This window comes from Nelumbo lutea, chromosome 2 (genome assembly GCF_056320005.1).
Source record: "Nelumbo lutea isolate HS-2025 chromosome 2, American lotus-T2T, whole genome shotgun sequence".
NCBI lineage: Eukaryota > Viridiplantae > Streptophyta > Magnoliopsida > Proteales > Nelumbonaceae > Nelumbo > Nelumbo lutea.
The window spans coordinates 68,116,945-68,129,793 of record NC_142685.1 but is presented as its reverse complement, the minus strand read 5'-3'; the positions used below and the strand labels follow the sequence as shown (position 1 = coordinate 68,129,793).

Here is a 12,849-nt window from a genome sequence, read left to right as displayed (position 1 = left end):
GAGGGAGAGGGAATGGTCATTCCACCAAGAATGGGATTCCGATTCTGTCCAACCAAACAGCTGGAATTGGAATGACCAATTTTGATTCCGATTCCAGACCCCTATTCTTGTAAACCAAGTGGGTCCTTATTTTTCTTTAGGGTAAATTGCTGAAACCTTCCTTGAAGTTTTTGACAGTTGCTGAATTAACCTCCACTGAAGTTTGGTAAATGCAATCACCTCCCCTAAACTTTCTAACACAGTTGCAAGTAGACCCCCTTTGTTAAAATCCTCTAACAAAAGGCATGCAACTGTCCATACAATTACTATTAAGGGTGAGTTCTATAGAAAAAGACAATACAAACTTTATGAACAACAAAAGAAAAAAAAATGAGAGTTTAAAGTTGTAGTTTTACCTTTGAGCAATTGATATGATGAGTAAATTTGAAAAAGAAATCAACTCAGAAAAGAGATTGGAAGGGCTTGGGCAGATTGATATGAAGAGAAAATTAGGAAAACAAACATTTTGGTCAAAAGTAACTGGATGGGTATTTTCAACATTTTTGTGCTTCTTATTAGAGGATTCTAACAGGGGGATCCATTTGCAATTGTGTTAGCGAGTGCAAGGGGAGGTGATTGCCATTACCAAACTTTAGAGGAGGTTTCAACAAGTCAAAAACTTCAAGGGAGGTTTAAGCAATTTACCATTTTCTTTAATATGATTAATTAATATAAGATTTAATGAAAGAATGGAAGTTAATTCCCTAAATATAAAACTTAATGAAATGGAATTGAATGAGAAATGTAATAGTTCAAATTACAATTTGTGTCCTCACAATTAGAGAGGGACCAAATTCAAATATAGGGATATTCTAATCAATCTTAGGTTTCAATGAATGTTAATGAGAATTAATATAAAAAATGTTAATGGGAATTAATACCTTAAAAATAGGACTTAATGAGAGGGATTTAAATGAGGAAAAAAGTGGTTATTCAAATTACACTTTTATCCTTACAACTAGAAAGGGGCCAGTCCAAACTATTTGGGTTGTCTAGAAAAAGTTTATAATTTATTTTCATTGAAGAAAAGAAAATCTAGTAGTGGAATAGTTAAGCAGTAAGTAATAATAGAAAGTTCGCCTACATATTTGGGTCAATTAGAGTTTTTCTACATTATCTACCTTATATTTGCCACATGGAGGGGTGATGAACTGATGAGGATCATTGACCAGGTTGGGATCTTTGGGACTAGTCATATTTTCAATTCTCATTTTTCACCTTAGCCCTACGTACACTCACTTTGCATTGAGGATGTTACAGTAATTTTTACAATCCAAATCTCAATGTTCTTTTTTTCTAATAATTCTGAACATATGATCAGGGCATTTGGAATCAAATTTAGTAATTTACTGTATGAATGGAGGATATGGAGAGGAACATGTATAGCCTTTTTTACCTTTCTAATCTAAGGGTATGTATAGGGGTGTCAATGGACTAGTTTTGGATTGGACCCTAAGACATTCAATTAGACCACTCTTGACCAAATGGTTGGTGTCAATGGACCAGGTTTGGATTAGAACTAATCTAAATTAAAACAAATTTGAACAAACTGAATAGTCCAGAATATTCATTGGATTGGATTGGACCTGATTCATTTGTACTTGATGTAGGGTAATTTGACCCGACTTAATAATAGAGGGACACGTGGACACAACCTAGCTAGCAGAACTACAGTTATGGCAGAATGACAGTTCATCTCAACGTACCCAAGTTTGCGAAGACCAAGCTTGGATAACCGAACCACATCGGGGTAGGTTCACCTCGGAAGCAAAACCACCTCAGGACAAGTCCAGTCACCTCGTTGTTTGTAACAGGTCAGACCCGGGGGGTATCAGTTTGGGTAATATTGACCGACCTCCACTGGCTGACCCCAAAGGTTTCATCACTGGATTCCGCGTTTCACGGGATCACGCTTCGTAACGGCTGACCTTATCTCCTCCGACCGATTCAGACGGCAATGATATGCCTTATCGGCTGGCGACGCCATCTCCTATTAATCCGGTAATGGGCCACCTTACGGCAAGAATCCCGAAACCACTCCAAAAAACTCGTGAGGACTCTAGTATATAAAGACCTCAACCCTTTGGGGGCAAAGGTATGTGCAATTACTACTTACTAGCTCTCTTTCTTTCTGATCACTTTCAGTTCGCACATACTAACTTAAGCATCAAAGCGACCTCGCCGGGTAAGCACCCCCAGGTTCTCTAATTCTTTCTACGCAGATCTGTCTAACCTGTCGTCTACTGGAAGTAGATAGATTGCACAGCAACAACACTCACATTGGACTGGATCAGGTTGGACCAAATCGAGTCCAATTGACGCCCCTATGTATGTGTATGGTACAGTGATGTTATGTTGCTATTGTAATTTGGGTTGAATAATATAAATTTGTGTGAAAGAGATTTTTTGTACAAGTTATTTTTATCTAAAACATCAAATTTGATTTTTTATGTACATAAAATTTTCTAATTGAAATGACATTCATATAATGGCACCAACATATTTCTCACAAATTTGTATTGAAATCCAAATTAAACACAATGACAATGAAATATCACTGTTCCAAACACCATGTGAAACATTCCCAAATCACTTATAGATTCCATCAAATAACCCCACTAGCATGGCTTCTATCAGTTTATCACATTTACACATACTTAAACCTAAATTAAATTAATACTACTTAAAAAGCAAAAATGAAATATTATCCAAATTTTATGAATAATAGTGGTCTGTGTGGGTGTAGACTACGTGTGGCTCAACCAATGACATAGACACCAAAACAACCTAGGGATTGCCAAGGACGATGAAATCAGCAGCTCTCTTGATCCAAGACAGAAGCACATGATCCAAGAATTCCTCATAATCACCGCCCTAGCAATCTGATTTCTTCGTTTTCACATTTTGATTTAATATCACGAAACCAGAAAACAAGAAATACAAATGTTAACTCATAAATGAGTACACGAGTTATGAAGAAAACATACAAATATTAATCAACTTATTCCGAGTCAAAAGGATATTATTATATTCACATGGTTCCTGTCTTCCTGATCCTTTTCATAAACTATTATAGAAATTATTGTTTTAATTTGTGTAAAACTTACTTATTGATTCATTGATTGATTGATAGAGAAAATGAGGTTCATTGTAGACTTACACTAAGCCTAATTCAAATGTATATAACTCTTATAAAAAGAGTTGGGTAAAAATGTCCTAACATGGAAAATTAGCCAAACAAAAACAAATGAGAATACAGGATTTGTTCTCTCTGCTTTGAAATCTGAATAACGTCCAACAAATCTGCTAAAAAAAAGTTCCATGATCATTAACAGCGAAATATAGGATAGAAAAACAGCTTTAATTCATGGGGATAATTATGAGTTTATTAAAACCATATATTGGTCTAAAATTTGGAATAGATTAGTATGATAGCTTGATTTTTACAACAAATCACAGTTGAAAAATGTTTTTATTTATACGTATATATATTTCGTCCTTAAGAAGAACCTCAGAAGTTGAACTCTCATCGGATGTTTTCACTAAACAAAATAAAATGGGCTTTTTTTAGGCTATGTTTGGTTTGAAGGAAAATGTAGGAAAAGGAAGGAAAAGGTAGGGAAACCTATACAATTGTATATATTTCTCTACCTTTCCCTTTCTTTCTCTATATTTTCCTCCAAACCAAACATAGCCTTAAGGAATTCAAATCAGCCTCCCACAATGTCCTACATTACACCTCCGCCATGTATTGGAAACATATTCTGATGATAATACCAGATGATGATATCATCGTTGGGAGATATTCCCAATACACGGCGGAAATATACTGTGAGACGTTGGGGGACAGTCTTGTGGGGGGCTGATTCGGTCTCTTTTTTATGTTTCATGACATTTAGTTTCATTAATTTTCTCTACCTAAATCCTTGTAAACCATGGATTACAATGGAAGCCACAGTAGTATTATTTGCTTAGTTACCAAGAAATGATAATATCGTGTTAATTAATATAGTACTACAGAGAGTCTTATTCAAAAGTGAGTTTGAACAGATTTTTTATATGGCTCTACCATATCAAGTTGATGAAGGCCTTATATTTGACTAATTTTATTAATTTTTTGGATGAATACTAATTCCTATAAATTAACTGCCAAGAATGTATACAGCATATTTTTCTCTGAAAAACTACTTTATTCTTTTGGCTTGGATAAAATTTGAAATGAAATTTAAGCCATTTTAGATTTTTGTTGGGAAAATTAGTTAGGTTCTGACTGAACTTTTTCCAAATGTTCATAAGTTTCTTTTTTTGGCAAATTCTCTGATACAAAAATGTGCTTCATGGTTTAGACACCCATGTTGTAAAATTGTGAAAACCTATGATGCCAGAAAGATAGGATAGTACAAATGCATGAGAGTGCAAATGAAAAGCAAAAACAAAAAGAAGTATACAAAAAGAAAAAAGCAAAAAGAAGGCAACCCCCGTGAATGCATTAGTACAAATGCATGAGAGTGCAAATGAAAAGAATGCAAATTCTGCTTTTACAATGCTTTAGGTTTTAATTCACTTCGTTTATGCTCAGATTATTTGGAGCCCTCATACTTTTGCACAAGTGAAGTTAGAATTGCATTGCAAACAAACTAAGCCTTATGCTCTCAGAATATATATTTACAACCCAAATATGCCAAATATACACCCCAACAGTGATTTCTAAGTACTATTGCTTAATTACTTTTATTGCCTTTTTATTAAAGAAAGAAAATGCTAACGCATCAAGAGTTAGGTAGCACTCAAGAATCCTAAAATGCAGGCTAAAACACCTAAAATGAAATCTCAAATTATCTTCTCTTTTTTATTCTCTATTTGTAAAAGAAAATCTGTAGTATTAAAAGATGTAAAATATATTGGAATTAAAGCAAGACAATCTCTCTCTCTCAAACAACACACATACGATGTAATTAACTTATTCTTAATCTCCATGATGGTGACTGATAGTGATGGTTTGCTTCTAAAGGGTAATTGATAAGAGATTTGGGCACTTATTAAACAAAATAGCCTTTTATTTAGATTATTGATGTGATTCTAAGTTTCCACTTCCACTTCATAAGTAGAAGATATTTTTCTAACTTATGTTGAAGTTGCCTTAAACCTGATTTTAGGGCAGATCCTTGATGCCTTGTCAATATTCCTAGATTGTGACACCAAACCATCATTCAGCGTAACAAATTAATCCACTTATTTTCTAAAACATTGCTTTCTTTATGTGTTGGACTAAAATGCTCTTAAAATAAACGTAAACAAAATTAAAGCTTAAATTGGGTCATATGCAGAGTCACCTGTGCATGGGATCTAATTAGCCAGGTGACAGATCATCACAATTCAGAACCACTCATTTTGAAGTTTGTTGCCTAAATATAGACTCTCTGTAAAATTTGGGTCCAATAGGGAAGTTGGTACCCAATCTCTTTTGCAAAACCTTGACTGAGGAACATTGTTGTGAAACAGAAGGCTAACCAGAGGGTGGGGGGATCTCATGAAAGTGGGAGGTAGAGATATTTGCATCCTCATCATTCAGACCACCAGCAACAGTCTTAATCTGCCATGTGGCCAATTATGTAGCTGCGCTCAAGCTCTAAAATTCTTGTTGCTTCCCTTAAGGCTGTGTTTGGTTGCAGTGCAAATTTATTTGCACTAGTACAAATGTATTTGCACTGCAATCAAACAAAATAATCTAACATTTGAAACAAAAATAGATTAGAATTTACATTCAAATCATTTGCACTGTCATGATTTTGCATCAGTGCAAATTTATTTACATTGCAACCAAACACACAGCATAAGTCATAAATCAAATTTAATTTAATTTTCTATCTAAAATACAGCAAATTAATATAAATGCTTTCAAAAGTGTTGTAGGCGTCTTTCTGCTGCTTAAGGTCTGTTGTTTATTTGAAAATCAAACCTAATTTTGTCTCTTAAATCAAATAAAAACTATCAGTCTTTAAGACTTAACACTTAGGATAGTGGATCCCAATTTCCAAACCAAATAAGTAAATAAATTGAAGGGTAAGCTACTTAACTACTCCACCGGGGTCCCATTCAAATACCTACTCCACCTCTCTAGTTTACTTAATAACTTATACACCCTTTTGGCCACTAACTACAACTACAACGGTTTGTCAAGGAAGAGACAGACTTAAGACATAGATAAGAATTTCACCAAATGTCCTTTACTATAAAATATTATAAGTTTTTCTTCCAATATATATGTTGAAATTGATAAAATCACCTTCACCTATATTCATGCATAAACACCAAATATAATTTTACCATCTCAGGTTTTTATTTTATTTTCTTTTTTCATAAAGCTGCTTTCAACTTTTTATAAATATATATTGTTTGATATGTACTTAATTATCAGACCAATAATTATATGATGGATTTTTTTACATATGTTCATATTTAAATTCTGTCTATTATTAATTGCTATCATCTCTTATTAACTTCCTTTCTCACTCCTATATAAATTCAAATTCAAATTCAAATTTATTTTTATCATTAACTCATCTCATTAATACACCATTAAATTCTCCTAATTTTCTCTTCTTTCATTAACTACATTACATTTCTTTAATCTTTCTTTTTCTTTTCTTTTTTTTGTGAAAAGGATACTTCATCAAATTGGTGCAAGAAAATACAAAGCTAGAACACAAGGAAAAAAAAGTAAAAACCAAAGGAACACACACATACACCCAATAACAACATGAGCTAAGACTTGACCCATAATTTTTATGTTATAAATTAAAAAATCAAAATAAGAAAGACTTAAGTCTTTTGATTGAAAGACAACAAATTCATCATCACACCACGTACAATCGCATGTTATAATCACATTAGTTAAAGGTTTTAACTTTTAACATTTTCTCTTCTTAATGAATGTTAATCAAAATATTAAAAAATCAATCATTAAAATTATATTTATAAATATTAACAATAATTATGCTGATTTCAAAGAATTATCACGCATATGCATATTTAAGTTGTTCTATCATTTTTTAACAATTCCTAAGTGTGTCCCAATAATTTACACTTTACATATAAGTTATTAAAGAAAGTATTATCAAATTAGATTTAATGCTATTTATAGTTATTTAAGTTGTTCGATCGTTTTCTAACATTTCTTAAGTGTGTCCCAATAATGTATATGACTTATTTACAGTTATTTAAGACTTAGATTTAATGCTAGTTATGTAATTTTTAGGATTATTTGAGTTTCCCTAACACACCCAAAATATATCCTGATATGTCTCTAAAAATTGCTTTTTAGATGCTTTTATTTTTGATACTCTGAACCTTAATGTAAAAGGAAAAATCTATGATACCAGAAGGGCTTTTTTTTTTAACAAAATACCAAAAGGGCTTTGACCAATCAAATCCCTCCCCCCATGAATTTGATAAAAAAATGCTTGATTGGTTACCCCTTTTATGATACTGGTAGATTGGCTACAAGCTTTCCCTTATCATAGTAAAACCCTATGTGAAAAATAAACTTTTGAAAAGTTTAAATGTCATTCTTTTTTTTTTTTTTTTGCTAGCTAGGCGTAGGCAATTGGAGAACACATTAGAGGTAGCCCAGCCCCCAACTTAGCTGGTTGGGACTTTTAAAAGTTTTAACAAAAGTAAGGTGTTGTTTGGCAAGTCTTTTTTGAAAGATCTAATAGCTAAAAGACATGGTGAACTTTTTCATTAAGATCTTGGAAGCCCAAAGATCATTTGATTAGAGTCGTTCTTCATAATAAGCCCAAATCAAACTTCTTGCAAGAAGCTGGGAAGGAAAAAAACATGAGAAGCTCCATTTCTAGCTTCTAAAATAAGTCAGCCGCATATTTTCAGGTCGTGGTCTTTTGGTGGAAACATCTTCCTCCAACCAAAGGGAGGAAGATGCAAATGTGAGCTATCAGGCTTCTAAAAAGCCAATAGCCCATGCAGAAAGACGAGTAGTGTTTGGCAAGTCTTTCTGCACAGTCTTTTGGGCTTCAACAAGCTCAAAAGACTAAAAATTGATCTTTTCCGTTTGGTAATTAAAACCTGGAAAGGTGAGAAGACGTATGTACGGAAAGACCCAAGAAGACCTAAAGCGTCAAATTTTGAAAAGCTTCAAATGAAGCTATTTGGTCTTTCTGCATGATGGATAAATAGCCTCTAAATGGATTTTTAAAAACCCATTAGAATGAACCACTTACCAAATGGCCTTTGTTTTTAAAGCAAGACCCCAAAAGGTTAATATGTGTGTTCACAATTGGGCTGGTAGAAGGTCTTTCTATAAAGACTTGGCAAACGACACGGTACTAAAAAGGGCCTAAATAACAACTATTTGTGTATGGGTGGAATAAATAAAGTAGTGAAACAAATAAATTGGAGGGGGTGGTCATAGCATTACAAGAAACCTAGCGGTGGTTTAAGTAATTTTCCATAATTACGTAAAGAGGTTAGAGTAGAGATCAACATCTGCTGGCTGCTTGAATTATCAGTTTTGCCCTTGTTCCCAAGTTCGAGGCTGACGTGCCGCCTCAAGACATTCCAAATCAGAGTCTCGCACGTGTGCCATTTTTACCGTTCATCTTAAGTTCCGTCGACACGTACGCTCCGCTCCTGCACGTGCACAAGAAACTTCACGTTATGTCAAGGTTCAAGGTCCCCCTTAACCCATTCCTTTTACCCAACTGCCCTCAACAATCAATGCAATTACTGAGAACACCCATCTTGTGAATCTACAAACCAAAAGGTCATTTTAGTCATTTTACGGAATCAAACCCTGTCTGCTCTCCCTGAAAGAAACCTGAATTGGGGTGTCCCGACTCCCGAGGTCTTTGCCCCTACATTTCTACCCTGCATCCAATCACATGTTGCCACGTGTCATGGACACCGACACAGCCCATCCGCCTACGGAAGCTTTTCATTCTCAGTCCCCCACTCCACATCGTCACCCTTAACGGTCCGTCGGTCCCGGAACCGCCCACTGTTCTCAGTTCTAACGACCATCAATACATCAATACATGCATTGCAATCTCACACACATGTGAGTGAACCCATCTCCATACACTCACCCACATATAGCCTACGCTTCCCCTTCTCTCACAACCTTCCTAGAGGGGAGAGGAGAAAGAGAGGAGAGGACTCTTCTAGGGTTTGTGATGTTTACAGAAGGGGAGAAACAGGTGCCATGCCCACCTAGGCCCATGGTGATGGATGGGAGATGGAAGCCTAATGTGGAATTAGCACCGAATTGTCCTCGGTGTGATTCAGCCAACACTAAGTTCTGCTACTATAACAATTACAGCTTAACACAGCCTCGTTACTTCTGCAAGGGCTGTAGAAGATACTGGACCAAAGGAGGATCCCTTCGTAACGTGCCCGTCGGCGGAGGTTGCCGGAAGAATCGTCGAGGGAAGTCAGTCCGGATATCCACGGACCGTGGTTTAACTGGGAATTCGGTTTACGGTGGTGGGGTGGTGTCTGGTCGTGCTCTGCCCGATGGTGGCGCCTCGGTTGCATCTGCTGAAGCAACAAGGTCTGATTCTTCTAACATCGATCTTGCAGTTCTCTATGCCAAGTTCTTAAATCACAGGCTGGAGTCTGACCACGGAATCCAAATGCCTGAATTGACAAGAGAATTCGATTCCCCTCTTGACTTTCCGAGCGTTTCCAATAATTCAAACCATGAGACTGATCAGGTGGAGTTCTCACATCATCAACTTGGTATGGTTGGTATGGTTGGGTCTCAGTCTCAATCTGATCAGTCCTCTGAGACCCAATTGACTGATGTCCACCAGGCTTTCCATAGTGAATTCGACATGAACAATGGCCAACAAGACAGAATTTCTCAGTTTACAAGCTTAGACTCTAATGCTTACGCTTTGCAACCGTTGCCGGCCGAGGAGTTGGCCGTTCAAGACATGTTCTGGTCGAATTCTCCGGTGGTGGGTTCGACTTTTATGTGGTCTGCAACACAGTTTCAAGGGTTAGAACCCGTAAACCAAGACCAACCAACCGTTCATTCAAATCCAATGAACGGTAATTGGAACTCTTCGGATCTGCCAAATTATGAAGCTTTCTCAAGCGACCATGAACATGCAACTTACTAGTGATGGGTTTTCTTAATTTTCCTTTGTATCTTTTCATCAGTTTGTCATTATCTTTTCTTTTTATTTTCTAGCCACTAAGTGACTTATATATATAACCATACATAAACATATTGTAGATGAATAGATGAATCAAAAGAATTAATTTAGAAAAAAGCTGGGTGAAGCTTTACATGAAACTTCAATAATTCCACTTCCTGTTTCACTGTATAACACCAATTCAATTAGGTCTTCTTCCTCATCCATGGCAAAGCTGGTTCAACCTTTTTTGTTTGTTAATTTAATGGGATTTTCGTCATTTCATTAATTTGCTTGGAAAACAATGTCCAGAAGTTCAGTTTTCATCATGGATCTTTAATTTCCTAACTAAAACAAATTTTAATGGGTTTGCCTTCTGCAATTAGAGATTTCATATGGTGTGATGCTGATGCGCAGTGATATATGTGACTTCAAGCTAGCTTTGTAGATGGAAAATACTATCCACCATTGTTCGTCTAAACAGCTAAACGCCTAGCCGGTGATATCATCGACTCTTTAAGAATAGTTGATACTTGATAAGCACTTTTAAGAGTCTGGTCGGGCCGATATGGTTGGACCAGAAAACCATCTACCACCTACCTTATCACCCTTTTGGATCAGGAAACCGAGAGATGAGATTCAAAAATCTTGGTAACCCGGTAAACCATGAGTTCACTCATTCTCTTCTAGGCTGGTTAGACCGTTAACCCTGGACAAAATTGGATAATTTTAATGTTGATTGGGTCTTCTAACATTATTAATAAAAATTAAGAGCCTGATCGAACCTGACACATAACAAATTTGAGATATATCCCATTCATTAATTAGCCGGCCGGTTCCAATAACATCGTTTCTAATTGATGTTTAGGGATGTGAAGCCGACTGCTGGTACTGAAAGTGACAAATGCAGTTTATGATGTAAATCGGTCCGCCATTAATGGAGTGTTGTTAAGCCTTATCTGTAGGACCATGGTGATTGCTGAATGGGACTGGCTAGTGGCTGGCTAGTGGTTAAGCAATGAGCCAGATAGATTGATATAGCTTGACAGTAAAACCGGCTGGTCCATCAGCTTCTTATTATATATCCAATTTGAATCCTGTTTCTGTCAAGTCTTGGTAGAAAATTTTCCACAAATATATTGATATAGCTTTACAGTAAAACCGGCTGGTCCAAGTGATTCAACAATTCAATTTGGAGGAAAAATGTTTATGGGGACCCAAGAGAGGTCTGCAGTTGTAAGCAGGAGCATTCTCAGAAGGTGTTTCTGAGCCTCAGCCTCATGAAGTGAAGTGATACAGTTTATTAAGTTATTATGTTGCATTCGAGTTAACTTTAATTAGGTCATTTCATTGAAAATTGAAATGGGGTCATTTCAGGTTCTCAGTGGAGGAAGCCATCTCCGGTTTTAGTTTACATTCTGAAATGATGATAACTAAGCTCGCATATGCTAACTGATGGAGATGATTTGTAACTAATTACTTCCGGATATTTGGAGAATAACCATCGTGTAGCCTCTTCACAAACTTGATAGAAAATTAAAACACAACCATCTATTTGGATGAGAAAGGTGCACTTTCAAATTATTCTGTGTATGGCAATTGACAACCCACCCACCTAATAAGGGCTGAAGGTTGATTATTGAGCTTTCCAAACATGGCCACGTCCTCGGCTCCTTAGGTTCTATGCCAAGGACTCCGTTATGTCCACCTCTTTCACATGGTCCTTGTCCTTGGCCACGAATCATCAATTTGGACCGCACTATTTTATGGGAGATAGGTTTATATTATTTTCACCTCTCTCTCTCTCTCTCTCTCTCTCTCCTTGACAACAAGGAAAAACTATACTTACAGTACTCTCATGACAGAAGATAGGACTAGGAACAAAATAACTGATCCTTCTCATGCGTCAATCCATGAAATAAGAGAAAGGTATACCTACCTTCTTATATTGTTGGTGATTAAAGCAGTAGATTTGATTGGAAACGAGCAGGAAGGTATCAGTCCTCCTTTTCATGTGACAGCATTAATAGTAACCGACTTGGAATTGTCTGCAGTGGTAGTCGCAACTTGGGTTAGTTGTTGGGGTTGTATGACATCATCAGTGGAAAAGTTGTTGAAAAGGGCAGCTGGTAAGAAGCTTATTAGTTGTATCAGTGACCAGAAGAGAGCTTCACCTTCCAAAAGAAGAAGAAAAGTAAGCTCTGATACCATAAGGAGGTGAGAGAGTTGGATACACGGTATTAATTATCATGAGATGAAGTCGGTAAGTCGCGAAAAATTACCTCAAAAGAGGGCTTAGTAGTTTGACCAAGTGAAAGGGTTTGGTGTGTTTAGTGTTTGATAGAAAAATGAGAATTCTCTCTTATTTCCTTTCAAAACCAAACACAGCTTGAGATTGAAAGAGGCTGACACTGCTACCCCAATTCAAAAAGGAAAAGGAAAAAAAAAATTGAAAGAAGAAACAGTAGGGAAAGGACCAACTGCAACCTATCTCTTCCAAGCTTATGCATTTAATGAATACATCAAGCCATCTAATCACGAATTGAAACAAATAGAACACATCTACCAGTCGAATTAGATGCACTTATATTTACTGTTTTTGTTTCTTGTATGACTTATTGATTGTATCTGAAGTAAGGTCCTAGGTCCCATC

The 12,849-nt window shown here is 36.1% G+C and overlaps 1 protein-coding gene across 1 annotated transcript; it reads left to right on the top strand.

The window, feature by feature from the left end:
- The first annotated feature begins 9,047 nt into the window (after positions 1–9,047).
- On the top strand, positions 9,048–10,357 carry LOC148871361 (uncharacterized). The gene has a single exon (XM_088972432.1). It carries the CDS (start codon positions 9,231–9,233, stop codon positions 10,179–10,181), a length of 951 nt encoding a protein of 316 aa, XP_088828558.1. The 5' UTR covers positions 9,048–9,230; the 3' UTR covers positions 10,182–10,357.
- The last annotated feature ends 2,492 nt before the right edge of the window (positions 10,358–12,849 follow it).